This window comes from Harpia harpyja, chromosome Z, assembly GCF_026419915.1.
Source record: "Harpia harpyja isolate bHarHar1 chromosome Z, bHarHar1 primary haplotype, whole genome shotgun sequence".
Lineage (NCBI taxonomy): Eukaryota > Metazoa > Chordata > Aves > Accipitriformes > Accipitridae > Harpia > Harpia harpyja.
In genome coordinates, this window is record NC_068969.1 from 92,771,969 (window position 1) to 92,798,467 (window position 26,499).

Here is a 26,499-nt window from a genome sequence, read left to right on the forward strand (position 1 = left end):
ATCTATCTTTTGTGAGAAGTGGGATTCTATTCAGAAGCCTGTGCCAAATCTCGTACAGGATGGGGCCCCAGCAGCCCAGCGAGGGAAGACTGACTATGCAGTGTTCACAAGTGCATGCAGGAAAATAGCTGGGGAAAACAAAGAAAAGTCTGTCCTCCACTACTGTTTCAGTTATGAACATCTTAAGTGCTACTTAAAACAATCACAGATAACAAGTACCAGCATTCAAATAAATTAACTTTTAATTTATTAGCCCTCTCAAGTTGATCTCCAGACGAAACTGAAATCCACAGAATTACCTCCAAAAAAAAAAAAAAAAAAAAAAGATTACTATAAAGTGAATCCTTCTTCTCTTTCTTAAGAGAAAAAGAGATAGGTATCATGGTATTTTACAATTTAAATGCTATACTAGTTTGAATTAGTCAAGTTCAAAAATTTCAAAGAAATAAACCAGCTTCTTCCAGTGGTGGAGCAGAGCCGAGAATCTTGTTAAATTTGGGAAGACAAGCCACATTTCCCAGAAACAAGATTAGTAGTGGCTGCACTTTGGGAATTTTCAAAAGCTGTAGTATGAATGCACACTATAAACAGCATAAATACCCTCGTAGATGGAAAAAGTCTATCCTATTTATGCCTAGATGTGCCTTTGAATAAAGCACAAGTAAGAAAAATAAGTGCTTCCAATAGTTCAACTGACCTCATAGTATCAATCTCATTCAGCTTCTCAATAAGTATTATTTTACAGCTACTGCTTGAGTATTTATGTATACAAATGTCTATGCACCCTTATGTGCATGTATTTATTTACAGTCTGTACAGGGGTATACATATGTACTGATACATATGAAAATAAACAACAATATCAATAACATTTGTTCTCCAACCTTGCAACAGCTTAAGTTTGAATTCATGCAAGTCCCCTGAAAACAAAACATAAGAGTTTTGTCAGACACATAAAAAATGTTCATACTGATGTATTCCCTTATTGACACACACAAAAGGAACAGAGCTTGTTTTACAACCATCTTATTGCCTTAAGAGAAATAATGTTTTTTAAACTCTGCAATACAATACTATAATCAAGCACTAACAGGACTGAGCGTATATACACTTATTATAGAAATATATTTTTATTAAACTAAATTATTTCCACATGTAATACTTTGCATTATTATCTGTTTCAGCAAATTAAGCAGCATTAGGAATGGTATTTCTTCAATAATCAACACCCTTGACTTTACACAGGACTACCTTAGTCTACGCATAATTAACACAGATTTTTAAAGTTGCTTACATGTAAATGCTTACATAAACTAATTTTTTTTTTAACTGAATATATGTATCCTTGATTTCCCTGTAATTTATCTGGATGTTAATAAGTGTGTTTTAAACCAGTCTATTTAGAAAAGACAGACACTTTGATCACATATAAATGGCCATTTTCCTACCAGTAAGCAGTGCCTAATTTGACATCAACATTTTTACAAGGGGAAAAAAAAGATCCAGTAGTGGGTAACTTTTTAACAATTTTTCTTTAATGTATGATTTTAAACCTAGGTTAAAGCCAAAGGACGGAGATCAAAACCAGGCTATTACATGCTAGAACATCTACATAATTACTGCATATGCAGAAAAAAGAACGGGTGGGATAAGGAAATTGCAGCAGTTTTTACTTTCTAATCAGCAAACTGAACATGCCAGTATTTCATGGGAATAACAGATTCTACTTTAATTATAATCTTTCAAGAACTATAGAACATGACAGTTTTCCTTATTCCTAAACAATTATTTAGGGAAGACCATTCCTAATTGAAAGAAAGGTGAAAAAGCTGATATATTTATTCTGGCATGATCCCTATATTTTTGTACTCATCTGTCAGTGGCAGGAATACCAGCAGCGTGCAGTCTCTGGTTCTGAAGTCTCTCTATTGGGTAGATCAATCTGGGCATTGTTCCGGTTTACAGTACTTCTTAGATATGTTTATATTTAATGGGAGCCATGCCAAAAGGATGAAACTTTTCTAGTTCACTACTATTCAATTTGGCTTGAGCATTTTAAATAAAATGACAGAACTGACCTACCATGAGATTTAAGGTTGCACTGGAAGTGGTTTTTTTTAATCTCAGCTTTATTCAGGTGGAAGAGTCTACTGAAGTAGATCTAACTAATACTAATATGTATCAATAGTATATAGAATATGCACTGTTACGACAACAACAAAAAAGGACTGAAACGTTAGAGCTGAGAAGTATGTGGTCTCAGAAATGGACAGAAGAATGTCAAGTATATTAAGTGTGAGTGATCTCCTTAAATGTCTCTACCAGTGTACATTTAAGTCACACAAAAAATTAAGTAACCATGCAGTGTTATGCAGCAGACCCCCACATCAGATGAAAGTGGGAGTTCACTATTGAATCAGAGTTCAATATATGACACTTGCATATTATGCCTAGATACAATTTTATGTATTAATACTACATATTTTGGGGGGTGCTTTAAAATTTAAGTTACTGCAGTTAATGAATTTGCAAAGGTTCAGAGGAAAAATCCTCCAGAAGGTTCCCAAGAGAAAATCCAGGAGCCATCACTGAATGCAACACACCTGCTGAATAAGGCTGAATCAAAGATAAGTGAACTTTCTGGTTTTCCTCAGCTTGGGAAATACAGTACAGCACATATGAATCTGTCCTGGTGCCATCACAGTGTTCCTTCCAACAAATTTACCTCCTACTAAATCTTTTTCTAATGACAAGTAACTTGACATCCTGATCCAGGTCTACAGCCTACAGATAACGTGGCAATATACACAGAAGAACTGCACGCAACATTGAATAGTTTTACACCACTATTAAATTAAATTGAGTGACACATTTAATAAGCTTCATCAAAAATGTTCAACCTAAAGCAGTCAGCAGTATCTTCATATGCTAAACACAGTGGCTCAAAATACTGAATGATTTCATGTCTCATAACTAACCAAACTGTTACCACTCACGTTTCCTACTTTGTAAGGCATGCACACTGACGTGTAACAAATTCATGGGGAACCTACCCTGAAATCCACTTACCTGAGCACCATTTCCAGCTTTGACAAAGAACTACCAGAGGCAAGCCCATCAATCAGTATGTGGAGTCACACAAATAGGTACATAGCTTACTGCTACCAGAAGTTTGAAGCTCTCTGACAGAAGATGCAGCAGAAGAGGCAACTATGAACCACTCCATGAGTGAGCTCCTGTGTGCTTAAAAATTACATCTGAGAAGGAACAGTCAGCTTCTAATACAGCAAGAAATGTAATGGCTCTCTAGAACATCAATAGCAGATACAAACCAAATTCAATGGAGTGGGAGGACTGAATCTCTGTGTAAAGTGCTCACATCATGTCATATGTCCCAACAACCAGAGCTCACGAAGGGATTTCTAGACCACTGTCCTTTTGATTCCCAGGGTAAGAAAGACAAAGACTATCTCTTACTGTGTAACAGCAAACATTAACCATGACAGTAAAAAAAAAAAAAAAAAAAAATTAAAAAAAAATCAATTACAGCTTATTTCAGCATGTTCCAGTACTTTCCTAAGCACTAAGCTTCTTTTTTATTTTGCTTGTTTCCCGTTTCCTTAAGTTTTCTACAGTAAGATCTTTGGTGAAATCCTAAAGATCTTGACTTAATTCTAACAAAATAGGATTTTTTCAGAATAAAAACTAAGCAAAAAAACCAGGAATATCACCAGATGAATCCTCAACAGTCTGGCTGAAGCTAAGAAACAATGATGGCTCATTGGAGAAAACTGATCGTTGCCAACATTCAGACTGTAAGCACAACTTTAAATACATTAATTGCTTGAACGAAAAGTTTGGCCAAATAAACCAACCAGAATAAAATCAATATACTCACTTTGACAGTGAGACTGTAAGACTATCCCCCTAACGCACAGCCCTTACAGTGAATGAAAGGAAATACAATTACCAAGGTAAGATACATTAACACTTCACTATGAAGCATGGAAAGCAGTGGCATCATTAGTCCAACAGATTAACTTCTAACAAAACATATTCAATGGCAGAGACAGCCTGCATGGATGTATTTCTTATTCCCCCCAGTTTTAGGAAAACAACCTCCTCTCTGAACTTATTCAACACCTACCAGGGTTAATAGCTCCCCACTCTCTTGCACATAGGAATTAAGGTAAATGAAGAGGGTTGAAAGTAAGGAAGAGGTAAAGCTCTTCAAATCACCACGCTCCAAAACATACATTAAAAACACAAATACAGCAAAAAGCAATCCTTTTCTAACTTTTAACTGATGTTTACTTCTATGTACAAAAAGTAAAATAACTCAAGTTGGAGCATGGACAGATTCAGCTGGCATCAACACAATTGTACTTCATTTCTGTGGCTGCTTTTATGTTAGTAAGTGTGCTTGGTTTTCTTATGTCACTAACAGGACCACTTCTAATGTCTATTATTAAATAAAACAATCCATTTATAGTACACTTACACATAATACTATGTTGATAAAGGAAAAAAACAAGATCTATACAAGAACCAACAGCAAGAGTTTACATCATAATTTTAAAATCACTGCAACTACTCAAACTACCAACTCAGATAAGTTCAAAAAGCCTGCTCAGTATTTTCCAGGAAGCATGCTATCCCAAAACTAATAAAACTACACCAAAGTTTGACAACTCTATTCTCTGAGTTTCCAATAAAAGTTATAATTTTCCTTTGTTTTTAACATTTCAGGAATGGTTATGAACTGTTAGAATGTATGAATTATTACTTGATGATTGACAAGTATTTTAATCCTGTATCAGGAAAGTCTCCATACCACTTCAGTGACTGTACACAAGTAACACGAAGTTTCAACACAAATCATCCAGGAGTCTACTTCGGCTGAGAAGCAATTGGGCAAGCATTCATAATTCCATGCCTTTGGAAAAAAAACAACACTCTGACTCAAAGGAAGAATGATTGTAATAACATTGTTTCAGTGCAATTACCACAAAGAAGCAAGAGAAAAGCGCACACACACAAGAAAAATGAATCACTGGTTTGTCAGTTTTGTAAAAGACACAGAGAAGATCAGAGACAGAAGAGAGAAAGTGGCAGGAGGTAACTAAATACATAGCATAGAATGAAGCAAAAAGTATTTACTGATTTTTCCATATGAAAGAAGTGTGTGTGTGCACAGCTACCCATATGTAAATCTACACATTGATCTATATAAATGAATGTATACACATACACAGAGACTCTCTCTCCCCCTCCCCGCCTTCTCTCCCTCTCCCCCCCCCCCCCCATTGTCTACTCCAGACGATGCCATTTCAGGCAGGAACCTGAAGTTAGTACTGTGAAGGGAGAACACACCCACAGCAATAGAAAAATAAGTTACCACATGGTGGTATACATGTTTCTTCTCTGTAAAACCACAATGGTGTAATCTATGTCATTTATAGGCTCAGCGATTTGAATACCAAATGCCTCCAATTTATAATTGAAGAGAATTTTTCTACCCGCCAGTCCTGAAAACCTACTCCATGACTTGAAAGTCAGGCTGGGATATTTCTTGTTCAGGTACCACTCCAGAAAGAGCTGCTGCAATTGAAATTCAGATAAGTCTACTGTTGGAAAACAGAAATAAAAAAATCTTAATGAAAGACTTCAGTCAGCAAATAAGACCATAAACTAAGTTTTATATCCATTTTATAACTTAGCTGCCAGGCTCAACGCTGCAACCTAAAGGAGAATAGACTGTCTCTTCATCCTTTATTTCTCAGAACCTCAGCAAAGAGAAATAAATGCCTACATCAAGTAAATCTGTACAAAGAAACAAAATTCTTAGTACTAGCAGACAATTGTCATTACCCCTAGTGCCAAGAAAGTAGGCTAGTGCTTATAGAAAGGATAGGGCCTAGCAGGCCACAAGAATCCTGGTAGTATAGGTAAAAGTAATTGAACAGGCAAAAGGAACATACCCAAGAGGCAAAAATGCCCAATCAAAACATAAAATCAATGCTCTCACATTCGCAAGGAGTCCCAAAGCCAAGTGTGGATACAACCAGAAAGAACAATGAACATCCCTCAAAGTTTTCATGAAGCACCAAAGCTTGTCATTAGCTGGACAACAGTTTCATAGGCAGTGTTAATATTAAGAAAAAAACCTCTCTTGAATCAGTGGACCAAAAACTTTCACTTAAGCACAGCCGGGAGATTCAGATCACAGGAACTAGACACCCTTCAAGCCTACTCATAGGTCCTCTAAAATGCCTGGAAAGCTATACAAAACATGAGCAGCTACCACTACCCAGCAGCACTCTTTCAGAAAGGAAAGCCATCCTGTGGCAAGTAGGCAGCTATCCTTCTAGTCTTTTCATCTAACAGTTGGGTCTATGGCTGACTGTGAGCCTGTGAAGATAGTCCAGATGAGATGCAGCTCAGTACATGTGGACCCAGCTGGTATCTTAATTAACCCAAGGCCATTTCTGCAGCAGAGCCAGGAGAATCTGCACTGTCCATATTGTTTTTATTTCTTCTGACAGTTTTATCACTCTGGGATCTCCCATTTACACTAGTACATGAATTAAGACCAAAGGGTGCAGGGCACGGGTCCACCTTTAAGAAGGGAGCTGAAGAAGTGGGCTGGTCAGCCTTCCCCTGGAGATGGCAGAGCAACAGATGCTGAGCCCTCCATCCAGATGAAAGAACGAGCCTCAGAAAGGAGGGTGTCTGGGCCCATTAAGAGTAAGCAGCCTTTAAACTTCACTGCTGGCTTTTTAGTTTCACAATGCTGTGACATACTGATTTTGCTACAGAGAGGGCATTAAATATTGAATATCCCCATAATACATAAAACATAACTACGTATATGGCATGTACTATTCGCTGATACGCCATATATGTGACATGCTGAGACAGTATTCAATGCTGCTTTAAAAATTCAAATATTTCAACAAACCCAGTATAGTATTAAATGTGTTTGAAAGGCAGGAAGGCATCCAAATATTTAAAAAAAAAAAACAACAAACAAGCAGTACACATGTGTTTCATGCTTCTTGTGAAGTCTACCAAGTCTCTCTCCTTGACCTGCCGTGCAGCCATACACTTTATAAAAGGTATTTTTAGGTCATCGTACAGGTGCAAACCTACTTGAGTAAGAAAAGTGAAGATGATTTGAAAAAGCCACAGCACATTCATGTTGCCCTCTTTAAACACAGATACATTAGCAGCAGAAAAATGTGTAAGGCCTATTTGGACATTCAGTTGATGCTACATAAGAGTAAAAAAATTACTTACCAGAAAGGGATAATAATTAATTATAACTCCGTACTTACAGCTATCCCCAGTTAGGCACATAAAGGATAGATATACAGTGAAAGAACAGTTTTGCATTGATGTGAAATAGGCCACTTGATTTTCTTATTTTAACTTTCTACCATTCAACAGACAGACACTTCTTCCTTTTGAAAAATATCAGTACATAAATACTTATGTTAGAAATGGCCAGCTCTACTAAGCCCCTGTGCTCCTTGCTTCGTGCCAGCTTTTCAACCAGCAGAAGAAACATTTCATGTATGTTCTCCAAATAGAATACATAAACTAATATTCAAGGTAGTTTCACCGACAGAAGCATATCATAATTTAACATCACTATCAGTATGTCTCAAAACAAGTATATGGAGTACTAGTGAACAAAGTTACAAACTTCTATAAGCTTTTGATACTCCTTGTGATAGAGCCATATACTTAACTGCAAGGGATACCACAGCACAAAAAATGACCAAGATGTCAAAGCTTATCAGTCTTCTGTCCATTGATGGCACAACCCTTTAACTTTTACTTAATATTTATTATTTCCAAACCTTTTTTCCCTTCTGACAATAACGAAAATACTACAAAAAGTCCATTCCTGTATTAACAAAAGTCAGCTAGCCTGTCTAAAAAAGTAGTTACACAAACCTGTCTCTTTAAGAACACCGATCAAAGTAGGCTATCCTGAGTTGTCCATATAAAGTATATCTCCTCCGGATAAAAGGTCAAATATTTGAAAGCAAGCTGAAAGCGAAAGGGGGGGGGGGGGGTTGGAAGTCCGTGGGAAAACAAAAAAGTCTTACAAAAGGAGGCAGAGTAATAGGCGGCATTTAGTCTGTAAAAATACCAAACTAGAAGAACCCCAAGGGACGCGCAAGGCGAGTCTCGCACCTCTCGCAGTTTCAGACCAGCAGAAGCCAGGAGACCGGGAGTCCCGACGCCCTACCAGTGGCTTTCACTGCCGCCCGCGCCGCTCACCTGGCCGCCCCCCCCCAAACCCCAACCCGCCTTACCTCTGCGTCCGGCGGAGGCGGGCGCCGCTCCTCAGGTAGGGCAGCGTGAAGTTCGAAAGGAGCATCCAAAAATTGGGGTCCGACGCATCCATTTCCCTGCGTTGGAACTCCTAACAACTCAGTGCCATAATACAAGCGGGAGGAAAGGACAGCGCCCCCCCACCGCTCTCGGGAGACGGACAACCCGCGGAGCAGGTGGAGAGAAAGGCAGAAGGAGAGAGAGAGGTAGGCAGCCTCCGGAACAAGAGAGAAGGCGAGAGCAACTCGGACCGGCTGCAACTTTACCGTGCGGCTGCTCCCCGGGGCGCCGCCCCGCCCCGCCCCGCCCCGGCAGCGACCATTCGCGCCCGAGCAGGGGTCGCCCGCCGCCGCAGCAGCCTCCCTCGCCTCCGCTCCCTGCCCGCCCCAGCGGCGGCCGGCCGAGCAGTGGGTGGGCCTCCCCCTCCCGCCTGCCCGGCGGTGCGCGAGGCGGGAGCCGCCGCCGGGCTGGCAGCTGCCGCCTCCCTCCACCGGCGGCGCCAGGTGCGAGCGCCGCCGGCTCGGCCCGGCCCAGCCCGCTTCTGAGCGGCGGCGAACGCGGGCCAGCGCCTCGCACGGAGAAAGACAGAGGTGCAGGAGGCGGAAGGTGCGGGCAGCGGACCGCTGCCAGACTGCCCGCGGCGGAGCCCACCCGCGACGCCGAGCGGGCGCGCGTTACTCTGCCGGAACCGGCAAGCGAAGACCCCGGACGTTCCGTTTCAAGGTGCAGCGTACACATGTCACTACTGCGACTTCGTGCCTAGCCCGGGAGAACCGACAGTGCAGACGCTTCATTACTCTTTCTCACATCGGCTCCCTGCCACTCCAGAGCCCGGGCGTTCGCCGCAGCAAGCGGGGACACCTGCCGTCACTACCGGCTATCTCTTTTGAGAAAGCTGCCTTGAAACGCAGGCTGGCAAAAGAAGGGTGCGGAAAGGCTTTGAGTACCTTTTCCACTCAAAACAGTGACCTAATCCCTCAGGTTCGTTGAGTCACTTCCTCCTCCGAACTTGCTCTCTTCGCCCTTCCCCAGCTGCCTCCCAGCTCAGCTGGTTTGCTTTCTTGACTTCCCCCCCATCACCCCACCTTTGCTTTACTTCTCACTTTAGCTGGCTGCTGTCCTCAGTCTTTTCACTCCTAATTCCAGCACCACCCTCAAGCCCTCTCTTCTCTCCCTCTGCAGCTCTGTCTAGACTAGCATTTTTCCTCACATCTCTGCAGTACACAAATAAAAGTGTTTCTAAAATTACTACTATACTGCATTGTCATTCAGTAATGCCAAACTCCAGTTCTTGGAAGCGGTGGTGGTCAGGTATAGAAAAGCAGTTACTGTGGCTTCAAAAAATTACGAAGTTTGTTTTAACATTCTAAAACTTCCATTTGCCTTTTTATTTCTCTCAGGGTCACATTTAAGGGCCTTGGCCACATTTACGGTTATGGAAAGAATGCTGCAAGTTTTTTGCTGAGACTGTTTACTTATTTTACTGAAAGCAAGACTCCCGTCTAATCTCAACACTGAAGGAGCTGTATCTTAGAAAAACATTAACTACTGTGATAGCTGGCAGCACTGCACTCTCTGAGAGAAATTATGTAGCACTGTGGTTAAATCACTCTAAGTTGTCTGCAATAGGAGGAGGAAAACCATGGGAAACAAAGAAAAACCTGATGTAAATACAGACTAGTCTATCCCTTGAGTGAAAGAAAACTCGTGGTGCAGAATGCTGCAGAGCAGAGCACATGACAATCAGGATGAGAGACCTCTCAGGATACCAGCTCGGCATTGCAATGTTAGCCCTCGCTTTGAAAAGCCTTCAGAACTACGCATTGCAAAGAAGGCACTAGTGTCCTCTAACAAACTAAAACATGTTTATTTGTGGGGTGCACAGGAACATTTTGGGGGGATACTTTTACAAGTCACAGGTACAAACTTTATCTTATGCAGGAAACAGGTTTAGACAGGCATTTAATATGGTGTTCACACAGCAGTTACCACCAAAGGCCTTAGTACAAATGCCCAGCAGACACCATTTGCTGACAGGCCACTGTAAACAAGTGAGATTAACACTGATCAAACACAATAATCTAACACTTCTCCAAAGAAGTGTTAATTTTAATTCATTAATTTTAATTACTTAATTGATTTTAGAAGAGACCAATTCCATCTGAGAAGAAGGGAAAACAGGTCCATCTAGATCTCAGGCCAGATTTTCTTGTAAGAGTAAGGCTGAAATGGCCGCAGAAGCTGGTACTCGGGCCAATCTCTGCCTGTGCCCCTCACAAGGACTCAGCAGGAGGGTCCTTCCCAGGCAGCCTGCACGGCTGCTCTTTCTATACCCCTCCACTAGGACACAGAAGTAGTATTCACATCTACTCCAGCCAGTAACAGAAAACCTCTCCTCCGTTTATTTTTGCTTTGAGGCACGCTTGCCCATATTGAGTGTGAAGTTTTAAAGGTTCATGTGAAGGCAAGCACAGCTGGCAACCCTCGTTTCTTAAGAAGGAAATTCCCAAATCTCTGCATAAGCACTGAACACCTCCTCTTCCACGTATTCCACTACCTCATCTTCTCTGCTATGTACACAAGTTTTTGCCTGTAAATCGGCATGTTTGGGGAAAGAACTGTACATAATCATGAAACCAAGGAATTTTACCTATCTGATGTTGTGAACAACACTGGCTAAAGAATAACAACAGTCTTCCACCTATAATGCAGGAAAAGTTTCAGTGTCCCCATCGCCCTACAAGTTCTCCCTTCTCCTCACCCTTCGTAAGAGGCAGTTAAAGGAGTACCTTCCCTCTCTGATTAAAAAAAGCAGTTCGGTTTCCATAACTCAGCCAAGTGTATCACATGTGGGGTGATCATGGAACGTGTAGGTCAAAACTCATTTCATACCAAGGCAAAAAATTAGCAATCTTTTCTCCTGCAAGGCCAGGCTGTATGTAATTCAACTCACGATTTCTTTGTGAAAATCTCTACCACTTCATCAACAGTGATGTGAAGCCTCCAATTCTGAAACATACCCTAAAAACTTTCAAAAATGAAACAAGACTAGCTTGTCATACTGTGGGCAAAGACCGACCTGAAAAAAGATGATTGCTGCTTGCAAGTAGACAAATTCTAATAGAAAAGAAGTTTAATCCTCCTATGTACAACCAGAAAGATGATTATACAGACCTGGCTACTGCAATATACATTTCACGATCTGACAAGCTGGATTTTCGCAAGAGCAGAAAGTAGTGAAGAAATTCTAGGAAAAAGTTCTTGTCCATTTATATAGCAACAGAGGGTATAATAATCCCATCAGAATATCATTCTACATTCAATACTGAACATCATTCACTTCAAACTGTGGCTTCTCATGGTCAAACCCCTTGCAATTCCATTTCTAGACCCTGCACAGACTATTCACAAGCAATAGTTCCCGAGTTACATGACCTGTGGATTCAAACACAGCTTCACCTTTGCTTTCTGCGCACAATTAGATGCACACACAGTCCTGCTAACTAGTCAGGCTGTTTCTAACATGGGCTCAAAAGCAAGGAGACTTGAATAATTATTTTTCCAAGGTGCTTGGTGGACATAATGCATATTAAGGCATTAGAGACTTTGACAAAGGCATGGAAATGAAGGGAGGACTTGTGAGAAGTCCAGCATAGTCCCACAGCAACCTTATATGAATTAATATGCTTCATAAAGGGAAACATGGGGCTTATCCTTAAGAGCACAACATGTAAATGATGGTGAAGACTTTGTAGTGCCTGTCAATAAACAACACAGCTTCCAAAATGGCACCTGCAGTTTGTAACTTTCCATGCCACAGAAATGTCTGTAACTTTCCAGTCACAGAAATTATTTCAAAGCAAACATCTCAAGAGAGAGTGAGGTTTTGCAAGCTAATTAAGCGGGTACTACAAGGCTGCTAAGGGGCCACCTTCTCTCCCAATTTAGTGAGGTGAACCAGCTCAGTGAGGGACAGCCCAGGACCAGACCCAGTACAAGGGAAGCAAATGGAGCGAATGGTCAGGAAGAGAGGCAGGGGCAGAAGAACCACGTCTTTGGCAGCGGCTATCCCTTAAATTGGAGCCTCTCTCACTATCAATACTGATAGTGCTGCTTATCCTCTGAGAACACAGGCTCAACAGCCACATTTTGTCTTGCTTTGTAAGGCAGTGCAATTTACTCACCTCTGCCATATAAAACTGGACAAAAAAAATTGAACAATGCAGATGATACAGTGTTCCAAAACACTGTGTAAACCCACAATTATTAGGAAGGCATACTAGGAAGGCATTAGGAAGATCTACAGCATACTGATAAACGCATACTTTACAATTAGATATATTCCTTGCAACAAAATGTTATTGATATGTTCAGCCACTGTAAATAACTCTCCCTCAGTATCCAATTAAAACCACTGAATTCTGTCAAAAATAAGTAAACAAAATACAACAGTTAAGAACCTACAAACATGTCCTTACCAGCATTTGTTGCTTAAGTTTTCAGCTATACAGCCACTCCCAAAATAACAAGCAGCTCAGGCAACTTCATCACTTAGGAGATGCTTTACTATGTAACTTGGATGATGAGTTTTATTTATCACAAAGCATTACATACGGTAGAAGATAACAAAACAAGTGATAACAATCATTAAGTTTTCCCTTTTATATTCACTTGAACATAAAAACATCACTCAAGTCAGAAAAGGTGACTAATCTACCCTTGCTTTGAAGAAAATTACACTTCCAAAAGCAAACTTATAAAAGCCATCCTTAGAAGAGTCTCATTCAACACATAAGCAAAAAAGATTTCAAAATGTCAAAATTTACTTCCACTAATTAACAGCAATAAAAATTCTTCCCCAGAAATATTTTAATTATATAAAATTGATTACTGATTTTAAGTACCACCATGAAATACTTTGGAAGTTGAACAGTGTATCTTTAAAACCAAAATGCAATACCAATAATAAATCAATATTTGGCACATAGTATTCCAATGCAAAAGTTATCTAACCTACCTTCTTCATGCTGATAATTACACTAATATGCATTGGAATTTTTCAAAACATACAAGAAAATGTTCTGGAGTCATTGCCCTAAAGCATTACAGACTGCTCAACTCTTACAAATTTTATAGCAAGACATACTCTGAATGCAGTTCACCAGCAACAGTACAGATAATAGTTCCTTAAAGATGCTAAGACTAGTAAAATCCTAATAGCATAGGCCTCATACTGAATAAGGAGGGTAAATTTGTGAACCATGAAAGAAATAAGATTGCCTTAATACATCTTTTCTGCTTTTGTGGGAAAGGAATATGATGTACTCACAGCTTTTAGCAACAAAGAAATGCTTCCCATTCCATCAATATCTTGGAAGAACATTACATTAGAACTGAGTTTGCAGATGGGTTGCCAGTTTGTTTTGGTTTAGTTGAGCCTTTTCAGTCAGATCATTATTACCCAAAGAGTAATAAAGGAACTGGCTAAGCTGCTCATTAAATTATTGCTATTTTCGAAGTGTCCTGGAATATCCAGAAGTTCTAGAACAGTGAAACTAAGCTGTCATGCCATAGCACTCCTTTAAAAAGACAAACGCGATACTAGCTGCCATCAGGAATGAATTCAGGTATGGTAACATACTTACTGTCACTAAAAACAGTTTTACACATATAATAGTCTGCCCAAACAGATCTTGTTTCAAATGAGACTTCAAGTCTGGTCAATAAACATCTCAGGTGACAATACACTGAGACATTTGTAAAACATTCAACCTAGGTCCTCACAATGTTTTAATAACTTAACTAGCACAATACAAAAATTTATGCATGATACAGGAAACATTAAAACTCACTAACAGATTTGAAAAAGTAACTGCACATTAAATGTTTCTAGTCAATCATATAGAGTTATTTTCTTTGTTTAATACAATTCAATACTGCTATCAGTGATCTGGAAAAAAAATTATAACTTTTCTAGCAAACAACACAGAAGAGGTAAATAACAACAGGAACATGACAGTTTATCATTGGATAAAGCAGCCTTGTTTGAACAATATGCATTCTAGTCTTGCTAGACATCAAGTCATATCAAAGCACAAAAAAACCCCACAGACATAATACACAGCAAGATTCTGGAAGGCAGGAACAATGCAAAGAATTTAGGTACTGTCATAGATAAACAGCTAAATAGGAGCTCTTAATGTGATGGTATAGATAAAAGAATAAACATCCCTCAGATCTACAAGCAGGAAAATCTCTCATGGGAGTAAGGAAATGATAAAACTGAGCATTGAGGGGCTGAAGTACAGTTAGTTGTGGCATTTCCCAAAGGTTACAGAAAAGTCAGGAGGAGCTCAAGAAAAAACAAATTATAATGAAAGCTGAACTATAGTGTGCAGCTTGAAAAGTTTAATTTATTCCATTTAGCCAAGGCTAAAGGAGTACCTTGGTTGTTCAGTATGGGTATCCCCAGCAGGAAGAGATTTTTGGGAGGAGATGGGTTGTAAGAATAGTGAACTCCATCTTATCCCTCCCTCACTCATAGTGGAGTTAGGGGTTCAAACTGCAGGAGTCAGACGAAAAAGCAAAAAGTTTTAAATTCACCTTACCCATTGTAACACAGTGGATTTCTCATCACTGTAAATCTTATATGCCTTTCTACCTAAAAAATAATCACACTTCAAACAAGAGTTAAGAGGATTGATAAAAAAAATAGTAGACAAGGTTCTACAGCCTGTTTTATATAGGAAGTCAAAATAGAAGATCTTATTGCTCTATTCAGTCCTTAAAATGTACTGATTAATAATTGCTTTTTATATTACTCTTAATTACAATAATTGAGATCTTGCTCCCTCTAGCGGTTGATGTTGATGTTTATTACCTCCCTCTACTAACTTCACACAATTTTCACTGTGGTACAGTGTAAAAATAAGTCGAAGAAATCACAGAATTATTTTGTGGGTGTACAGTGTGTATCTTCCAAATTTCTAAGTTTACTTAGAACTGTTTATAAATACACATAAACACTATTGCTCTAACCAGTTCTGAAGCAACATGCAAAATTCAAATAATCCTCCTACTGCTCTAGTTTATTATATTATAGCTCATTTAATATAAACACATTTAGGAAAAGCAATGGTCCCAGCATCTCTTCCCATTTCTGAAAGGTTCTAAATAGACACACAGTATTAATTGGAAGTTAAATATATTGTGTAGCCATCTGCATCAGGCATCAAAATTCACATCAGGCAACACTATTTTTAATCCAACATTTTGCTATCTGTAGTGGAGTGAGCGAACCATGCTAACAGCTATGCTACCTTTGCTCTGGTCCCAGAGATTAGCTTCTCCTTCTGAGCTAATTTAACAAACAGGCAGACTAATGAGAAAGTGTAAAAGAGTTATTTCCCATTTTTATCACTGAATTTACATTTATCTTGGCAAGTAGAGAAAGCATTTCTACAGTTCAGAAGTGCTACTTTATGTGGTAAGCAGGTCCAGAAAGGGAGAGAATACAGAAAGCATCTGATAAAAATGTCATCATTTTCCAGATACTGTAGTGCTTGGACCCTGACTTCATTATCACAAATGCCAGAGGGGAAAAAAAAATACTGTATTACATAGCTTAGTATTAACCTATTCTGCTTTGTTTTTCCAGTGCTTTTTTGTCAGCACTTAGCAGCATCCTAAGAGGATGAACACCATTTTTTCAAATCAATAATTAACCATTTTTGTGGCTCCAGTAGCACTGGTACAAATGTGAAGGCAGATGTGTTGTCCAACAGGTATGTAAAAAGCCATAATGAATTTTTCCATGGTTTGGGGCATTCATATGAAGCAATCATATGCTTCAGAGACTTATTTCATTGCACTGGCTCAGACCACTCTACATACTTAGAACTTCTCCTGACCTCACACATCTAGACATATTTTACCATGCATCTTTTAAAATCAACAGCCATAGCCTATATGGCAAATGGCATTATCTTTAAGGGTCAAAGTGAAATTTCTAAAAAATTTCTTAAGAAAATGTGGATAAAATCATTCTTCTAGAACAGTAGGTACTTAGCTGTTGTTATACATTCTGCATCATAGATGCAGTCAACTAAGCCATATTTTTTGAGATTAATTCTTAACTCAACTGTAGAAATTCTTTTTTAAATAGAAGTTTTTGGTTTTTTGAACTATAAACTTAAAATTGTGTTCTTTAAAGTTTAAAGCCAAATAATTCTGGTAGACCATATAAACATGACACACAGCATATAAACTTTCTGTACCTTTTTAAGATTAAAATATTCATATTAGACTTTTTTTACTAGAGAAACTTACTGTTTAAAATAGAGCTTGAAATACATCTGTGAAAAAGACTGTTCAGCATTTTTCAGTTTTGGGTGGTTTTGTTTTGTTTTAATAACTTGTTAGCATATGGAAAAGCAAAATTCAAAACACACTACCTTCAGAAGGAAGGACAGTTGAGTAGAACATTTTGTCATGCCATCACAGCATTCTGTTTTGGAGAATCCCAAACAATATATTCCTACAAGAGGAATACTGCTCCTTATACAGAGCCATTTCCTCATGTTCAGCTCTGCGCCCAGCCACCCCACTGCCGTTGACACCAAACAGAGTAACAGACTTAAGGGATTCTCTATGCAAAAGTCAAATGAACTAGGGAAAGAAATCAAGCTCAATTCCTGTTTGATAGCATTCAACCCTGATAGGTTTGGGAAAGCTGTCATCATGAGTTGTAAATTCTCATTTTTAAGACACCTTTTGTGGTGGTGGGGAGGTTTAATGGACATCAGCACAGTGAAGCACTCAAGCCTGTCAATCAAAGTCTAAATAGATTGATTCCGGTGATACTGAATTTAAAAGCAGTTATTCAGTATAAATGCGGTCTTCAGTGAGACAGAAAACTTGATCAGCTGTAATACTTACACACTGAATGTCTTAAATTAATCAGCCAATCAGCACAAGACTGATGGCTACAGATCCATTGCAGGTCTCTGTCAGAGCAAGAAAATGAAATGCTCCTCCCCAACATTGGCAAGTACTGTGTTTATTTCAGCTATTTTGAACACACAATTTATTTTCAAATCCTGATTTAAATCACAGTGAATAAAAGTCAGGTGCTAAGAATTCAGAGCTTTGCAGTATATATACACCCAAGTAGTTGCATTTCCTGAGCTCTTCCCTGCACTCATCTGGCTTCATGCTTCAGCTGATCTGTGTGATGGATCTGTTGTCAGCAGAACAGTGTGAGATGGAGCACCCCATGCAGTGCAAGCCAGCAAATTGGAACTCGGGGACATTGGAAGTTAAAAGGGGAAACATTATGCTTAAAAGAACATTATGTGGACTGCCCATTAACATTACCCTTGGTATTTCAAACAATGAGCTGAGCATACAGCACTGCAAGTTGATAACATCCTTAAATCTCTTTACACAACACCCTTAATGCTCTTCTACTCAAAAGGCTAAATAATAGTAGTTCTGTTTCAGTGCACACCTGACAGTTTAAATCTGAATTTCTGAATAACCCTAATTACACTCAGCTCATACTCTTTACATCCGTGGGGTTTTCTGAACAGTTAAATACCCTGTCCCTCAGATGGTGCTGCAGCTGAATAATCCAAATTGTACGTGCAGATGATATGGTTGCCGAACAGAGCATCACTGGAAGCACTAGAACTAACTACAGAGAAAGAAGGTAATTTTACAGAAACAAAATGGAAAGCAAGCATCTAGAAGTACAAAAGTGGTAAAGATTATTTTAGTTAGTTACACTTGTCAAAACGTGAGAGAAAACCCTCAAAATGAAGGACAAAATACTAAAAATGATCTCATGGCTAAGATGCCTCAAGGTCTAAGACCTAGTGTTATCTAGTCGTTTAATCTCTGTTTGTACTTCAGTTCTCCACCTGTAAAGCAAAGATAACAATGCCCCACTACTTCTTGGGAGTGCAGTGAAGATAATTCCAGAATCATTTGCATTAAATGCTCAGATACTAAAAAAGGAGGAAAGAAAATGAGTAGACAATAGCAGGGAGATCTTATTGAGGCTGACCACTCTACGGATTCAGAGGTACTGCACGATTTCTACAATCCCCTCCTCGCTACAGGCAAAGATGGTACAAACATAAGTTAAGACAGACTCAGATAAGAAACAGTCTTAAACCTCTCCCTCATGCGGGGAGAATGACAACAATCACGGAGGATGATGTGACAAGTCACAGACTTCCACCTTCCACCCCCAAAGACAGGCAGACAGATTTCATTTTAGCTTTGTAGGACCGAGAGTGCACCTCAGTGTTCCGAAACATACAAACTTTGTTTCCATACATACAAATCAGCACCTCAACTGGCCCAATGCTCCATCAAAACCATGTAAAACAAGGCATGCAGGATCAGCACAACCCATGCTAGCTGTTTATACCTCCAGCATCCTGGAAAACTCCATCAGTTATAGTGAAAATAGGGAATTAACTGCTCAGCTTTCAAGTAGCAGTTCAAACCACTAAGAGTCCTAATTTCACAGGTATCAGCCAACCGGATTGTTCCACTCATGTAACCACACAGGATGTTAGTTTATAAAAATATCAATATCCTGATACAAAAGGGACTTAAAAACATTTATCATTACAAATATACATTCTTCGTATGCCAGAAATAAAAAATAAAATAAATAAAAAAAAAATCTCAAGACCCCTTCATCATTAAATCAGCCTCTCCTTTGACCATCTCCAGTCATGTCTGGACATGGCTTACCATGAATTTTATTGAGCCTGAACTATGTGTGTAAAATTATCTGTTTGTTTCTCTCAAATCAGCATACTCATTTATCTCGGTATTTTGAATTTTTTTTTAAGAGGGATTGGTTCTTTCAAAACTTATGCAACACTTCAATTCTGCAAAATTTACAAGAAACCATGCTTAATATCGGCAAAGGATTATCCCAACATATTCCATGTAAGGTATAGCCTATTCTCTATCCTGCTGTTCCTCAACACCCATGCTTGCACACTTCTACATATACACAAAAGAAGAGGATTTCATCAGTCCAGTGGCAGACAGCATGTGGAGAGCCTAAATGTTCTCCTGGCAAAGTATAGAGGTGAAGGAGGAACATACCAGACTGCTCATAATGAAGGAGACTGGCTTCAGTTGATACATATCTACACCAGCACTTCTTATGATCCCCTCCTCTCAGGTGCTACAGCAGTTATTAGAGACACTTCCAGGTTTTATCAGCCTGGGAGGTCGCAGAGCATTAACCACCTTCCTAAACTCAACCGCATGTTTTCCAGTGTACTTGCCAACAGAACTACAGCAATCAGACTACAACTTCTAAAATATGACAAGAACTTCTTCCCGACTGTTGTGGCTGTACTTTGGGGTCTCACAGACATGTCTTTTATAGTCTTTTTATCATGTGAAAGTTTTAGGCCCATTTCTGGTCACTGTTTACTTCTCTATCAAATCGCAAATTCACCTTCCTGACCAAGCAGCATCATGTCATCTCTCATCCAAGAACCCCTCTTGGAGCAATCCCCCTCTCAACTCCTTCAAGGTACACATTTTGGCTGTAAGACACACTAACTTTTTGCTAGGTAGCCCTGAGGCTCTAAACTCCCATTGGCTTTGCTCTACTGAAGTGTTACTGTGTTCGAGCCGGCAACTGCAAACCACCTCCTCTTTTCTAGCCCAAAGAGGGCCTTGCTGTTCCCTCCTACCAGCAGGTCCTGAAGAGCAGAAAAAACAGCCTCCACCACTCCTGGCATAAAGAGGGGACAAGCCATGCTTTTGCTCTAAGACAGTAGCTTTCTTCCTGCTACGAAAGAATTTTTTTCAGGCCTGGGTCATTCCCTCCCACAGTCTGTAAAGCTAACAGTCAGTCTGCTGCAGAGTGCCCTGTGGATTTGGGCCCCTGATTGCTCTAGTACGAGCTCAGAAGGTCATATTGCTCATCAAAGCCAGACATCACAACATACACCCAAGACAACACAGTATCACATGAATACTGACACTATTGGCACGCACGCACAAGGAATGGTTACCACTGTGACGGATGCACTCGACCCCCCCATAACCAAACCAGCAGCAGTTTGGTACAGGCTCCAAAGGAGGTAAAGGCCTGAGCTGTAGCCGGGCCAAGAACTCCTCTAGCAAACCCACAAAGGAGCAGAGTGACACAGTGAAAGTTGTGCGTACAAGGAGTCTCACACGTACCTCTCCCATTGTATGCAATCTGACTACAAGTCAGCCACTTCATCTCATAAATATGACAGCCTAAGTGAGCCTTCTCTGAGCTCTCCCTGCTAGGCAGCGTGGCTGCCTGTTGGTGGTCTCCAGCAATGAGATCTTTTACCACGACACATTGTTGGATGAGCCCCATTTGAATTCTCCCTGGACGGCAACTGGACCGCATGCCTGGCAACTTTCCCCTTGAGCAGTGATGCTTCTCAACATTAAGAGATATTAGTCATTTAGCTTAAATAAGTAAGTTTTAGATAGAATGAATCACTTAGGTTTATAATGTCGTGTGATTTAGTACACTGTTTGTTTAGCTTTACTTACTTAGCATGAGTAGATTTGCTGAAGCCTTAGGCTGCAAGCTGTAAACTTGCACTTAGACTTACTGAACATGTACCTACTTAGTCGAAACAGGCCTCCACAGCCAGGGTAAATCAGCAGGTAAGGAGGCTTCAAGGCTACAACCGTCAACAGCACCTACAACAACCTGCAACAAGATAACATACGGCCTGTCTGGAGACAGCAAAGGAGTCCAGTAAGGAGTCAGAAGGCATCAGGCTAGAAACACTATTGGACCAAAGGGCGTGTGGAAGACGTGCAAAGAGTGTGAAGAATGCGTGAGGGGCAGACAAATAGTCTGTATGGGTATAATTGCCCAGGGATTTCTTTGTTCGGGTCCTTCCTTCCTTCCTTCCTTCCTTCCTTCCTTCCTTCCTTCCTTCCTTCCTTCCTCTCCTTCTCCTTCTCCTTCCCCCCTTCCTTCCATTGGTCAATCCCCAGAGGCACCCAGCTGGAGCTGATCCTGCTGCTGTACCACTCTATTAAGTTACTTATTTTTATAAGACTCAATGCCCAAGAGTCTGTTTCAGGAAACCGAGGGCTTGAACTTCAGAGCGAACTAACACCGGACACCTGGACAGATCAGTAAGTGATTAATAGCATGCTAAACTTTGAAATCCTAGGTGATATAAAGGATTGATTGTGCACATACAACCTTTTGGACATAAACCGTTGACCAAGTCTGAGACTAAGTCTGGATCCAGCTGCACCTAGACTCCTCTCTGAGAAGGAGTTTAGAAAGCAAGGGGTTCCTTTCTGAACCTCATGACTCAATGGGAGGTTTTCCTTACTCTTTTTAATCTCTTAGATATAAACAGTTGACCAGGTCTGAAACCAAGTTTGAATCTAGCCATACCTAAGCTCAATTAGGATTTCAGAAAGCAAGAGGGTCCATTCTGAACCTCATGACTCAATGGGAGAGTCTCTTACCTTTTTGCATCTCCAATCTCTGTGCAAATCATTCAAAATCAATTCTAACTTGATTTTCCTTTGTATGTTTCTCCCACGTAGTAAGTAATAGAGTGAACCTTGCCATCAAACTCTGTTAAGTCGCACTTGTACAGATTCTCTAAGGATCCTAAATCACTCATCTGTGACAACCACGTATTGACAAACACACTAGGGTTTGAAAGTGAGGTTACCAGGAGATGGAGACAAGGACACACTCAAGTTGGTGTCATTCCAACATCAGGTTCCTCAACACCTCCTGCTTCCCAGCACCACGCTCTAGCCCAGGACTAGCTTCCAAGACCACCTAAGAAAACTGGTGTCCCAGCAGTAGGCGGAGTCACTTCCTCAGAGCTGTTCAGGACTACATTCACTACATTGGCTCTGGGACCACGCTGCACATTTACAATAGGCCAGTTGCATCTCATCTCATAGCAGAGGATGGAGTCACCAGGAGAGCTGATCAGTTTGTGCCCGAATCATGCCACCAGCTGTCCTTCCCCTGCAACATGCAGGGAGACCGCTCTCCTGTTGAAAGCCAAGAGACTATTTTGCTGAATGGCTCTTCTGATCAGGAGCACTGGCCATCCCTGCTCTAACCACTAACATATCTCGTAGATGAAGATGCAAACTAGCCAAAACTGACACCAGGAAAAGGGCCACTAAGTCTCAAATATAGCAGTTTGGTGACATTCTTCAGTTTTCTACATCTGCAAGGCACTGCCTCTAGGAACCTACATGTTCACTCTTCTTCTGAAATGGTTAGCGGCAAGTGAAAGGAGCAACAAGATATCTGACAAACACAAGGACTGAGAAGATTTCTACTTAGGGGGCGCTGGGTCTCATGCTTCTTCATTCCTATCTACCACTTTGTTTCCAAAACTTTCATTTTTAAAGGTTTTTTAGAACTTGCAGCTGTGAAGTTATCACTTTAGTAGTATTTAAGAATAAGCTAATACCAAAACAAGATACTTTCCCTAAGGGATCACCAACTTTCATTGCAAAGCAATTCAGCCTGCACAGCAGTGAAAACAAGTTATGTTGTGTATAGCAGAAATAATGAAGCCCTCAAAAAAGGCCACTGCAGGGACAGCAGTGCCTTTCTGACACACACCTCCTTCTTCTGCATTCCTGACTTAAAGCGCTGGGAGTCTCAAAGCATTTCTTCTGCTTGAATTGTGTGTCGTAGGGAAGGCTGATGCATGCAGTACTAATTTCTGTTCTGCATCTATTTTTACCAAGGTGCAATAAAATGATGCAGATGCAACATAATGCTGCAGCGTTGGCACGGAACAAGGTTGAGAATTTCCAACCCAAGAATTTAGCCGCAGGATTGTTTCTTTGGCAACTCATACAAGGACCAGCTGAAATCAGTCACTGTGCTGCACAAAGACTTCAGAATTTCTTAATTTGGGATAACAGGAGTGGAATTACCTCAGGAAATACCGCTCCTGGAAGAAGTGAGCCGCTGACATCCCTACCAGACCAAACTTTCAAAGAAAAGTAAAGGACAACTGGTAGGCTAACCTAGCAGTCTCTCCATATCTGCAAGAATTGACTGGCAACAGACTACTGACAGTAGTCACACTTTGGACAATAAATGGATCTTGAATTCAAGATGTTTTAAATGCTTTCCTGTTAAATCAGATGAAGCCAATTATGAGGCCATACTACATAAGTCTGAATTGTACATGCAGGTTGAGACAACTGAGCCTCAGGACATTTACAGTCCTTACTAATAGATATGTCACTGTCTGATAAGCAAAGCCTCTAGGTCAACAGGTAAGCTCACTGCAGTGACTAATGATCGCTGTTAGCAGGTAATTTGCATGTACGTGAAATTCTGTGGCATGACAGCTAAGGAGGACACCAGACTGTCCATTTTCAAGTATATTTCAAGACCTGTCTAAAGGTATTTTCACATATACAATGTGGATCAGTTACTCAAATTTCAGCCACCTCCTTGGCTTAGAGTTATTTCTTAACACCACGCGTGGAGTACTCAACTCACCTAGTCACTATGTGGCCCCAGGCACAGCTCCATGCCATCCTCCCTCCCTTCCTTCAATTTTTTATTTAGGTATGGCATATTTTTTGCAAATATTACAAACTTTCGCTGTTTGGGTTTTTTTAATTGAAAACATGAAAAAAAATTTTTCCACAGAGCTCCTTTCTCCACATCTTGCTTTCATTTCACTCTTTCATCTTTCAAACAAGACAGAGGGAATGTGATTAAAAGCTCTTTATTATGGTATCACCTATAACAGTTAAGGGAAACCAAACTTTGACTCAAAGGTAAACAAAAATCTGCCCAAAAAGTAATGCCAAGTTTTGGTTTCGAAAGGGGACTATACCAGGTTATTTGTCTTTAAGAGCTGTATGGCAAAAAACATTCACAGATTAGCCAGTGAACACTTAAATATTTTAGGCTTCAAAACTAAGTAATCTGAGCAGCACATCAAATTAAGGTAAAAATTAACATTATGAGGCTGTATCTCAGTGGAAAATACTTCTAGAAGATTTTTATTCTCTGCTTTAGAAAGTAGTAAAGCAGTTCAAGAAACATCCATTCAGGTCATTCCTACGACTGTGCAGCCTTTAAAGATGGTAGAAAGATATCTTTTCAAATAATATTTTGAATTAAAAATGAAAACTCTTCACTGTCTCCAGACCCAGTGTTCCCATGCTACAGCACCACTCCACAATTACAGTAATTTGCAAACTCAAATTCATATTACGTCCTCAAAATGCTTAGAAAGCCTACCATACTAACTTCAAAATTTAACATTCAACAGTACAGACAAAATACAACCCAAAAGGCCAAAAGATTTAATAAAACTAGCACACAACTGCTTTGGGAGGATTTTTATGAGAGTTCAGGGAGAGGAGATCAACAAATCGGCATTTTAAATGATTTAGATGAGCTCTCTCCCACAAATGAAAAAGTAGCTTTCAGACTACCACAGCAAATAACTGTCACAAGAACTTTCCTTGATTTCGTAAGACGCACCTTACACATAAAGGAAAAACAAACAACACAGCACTACAGCAAAGAACTATATTTCTGGTAAGCTTTCTAAAATTCTGTTATCTATCCCTCTAAGTTGGAATACGCTGTAGAGAGAAGGGGCTGCTGTTCTTGCTTTACTTGATCTAAAAATATATATAAATAAATCGTTCTTCTGAACAACATCAAGTAGCACAAGCCACAAATCAAATTGTGTTATTCCACATAACGTTTTCAAAGACATATACAAGAATGTGGGTTTCGCCTGGGAGCTTTTAAAAATGTACTTAAAACTGAAACTTTATGATATCAGCAAATTAAGTTTTACTCTTATTCTACTCCAGAAGCTGCACAAAACATCACTGTAACAACACAGGCTTAGTGTCTCTGATTCTGCATCAGTGTGCAGCAAGTAAAATTGCACTTTCTTTAGCGCCAGCCCCAAAAAACCCACATGGAATCAGAAATTCACATCCCCATATCACTCTTGGGTGGCAAACCAACAGTAAACATCCTCCAGGGGATCCATGCTCACAGATCACAGATGTGCAGCTCCTGCATTTCTCAACTGGACCCTCATTTACACCTGTGCAACCCCATTAAGATACTAACAGGCTTATACAGAAGTAATTGTCTGTTGCTCAATAAAATACTGACAATTCACAAGCAAAAATAAAAACAGTATCTTTTCCTCTGCTGTGACTTTAAAGGGCTCAGAAAACTTAAAAGCTTTGAAAGTATTTCAAAAGCTGAAGCTGGTATAACACATTTAAGTACACAAGAGATCAGACCTGCTGAGTAAGGGGGCTGCTTTTACTTAATCACTCCTCAAAACCCAGTTCTACACCTCAAAAATCTTACACATGCAACAAAGTTGTTTCTCATTTTCCATTTTCTGAAGTTGCAACAGAAACTGCTCTCTCTTTGACCTGTCACAAGTCTTAATATGGGAGAGTATGGGAAATAGCTGAGGAAAATGTGTTTTGTGTGGTTAAATAAATGCTCCCAGAAATAGTTAATAGAACAGCAAGGACATAACAACAACTTTGGAGTAGACAAACTACTTTTGGAGGAGAAAGCCAAAGATTAATTTATTTCACCTTGAGGAACTCGTGCTTTATGGAAGGTGTTCATGAATGCTAATCAGATTATTCTGAGAGATGAAACAGCATGTTTTCTCATTTTAAACAAAAGTGAATAATTTGGGAAAGAAATGGAGCCAAGTGATTCCTTACCTCATCCACGTCAGCCCTTCTCACGACCTTCCCATTTCAGGGTAACAAATCAGCAACTTCATCTTTCAGCACAACCTTAAGGTCAACATACTTTGTACTGATCTCAGAAAGCAAAGGTGGGAATAAATTTTAAAGAACAATGTTTGCTTGAGCATCACTGGGTATGGCAGCTGTGGCACTGAGACACAGGGAAAGGAGGCATCCTCTGACATACACTCTTCCTGTGTCTTTTATAAAAACTTATGAATCCATGAAGTAGCAGTTCTACAGTAGATTACACAGAAGTAAAGAAACTACTCTGAGACCAGAAAGGACCAAATTTAATTGCTAACTCTTCTGTAAGAATTTTGCTCTACCTTTTTTACAGTATTC

At 39.9% G+C, this 26,499-nt stretch overlaps 1 protein-coding gene across 14 annotated transcripts in view; it reads right to left on the reverse strand.

The window, feature by feature from the left end:
* Window positions 1–26,499, reverse strand: part of MAST4 (microtubule associated serine/threonine kinase family member 4) — a 319,996-nt gene that overhangs the window by 109,610 nt on the left and 183,887 nt on the right. For 2 of the 14 annotated variants that reach the window (XM_052776795.1, XM_052776794.1), the window contains exon 1: window positions 8,328–8,590. The exons of 11 other annotated variants lie outside the window; for them this stretch is intronic. In XM_052776795.1, coding sequence (XP_052632755.1) covers window positions 8,328–8,419 — 92 coding nt within the window. In that variant the 5' untranslated portion in view covers window positions 8,420–8,590. Of the gene's footprint in view, window positions 1–8,327; window positions 8,593–26,499 lie in introns of those variants that run through there. One more of the 14 variants, XM_052776798.1, reaches the window with a different exon arrangement.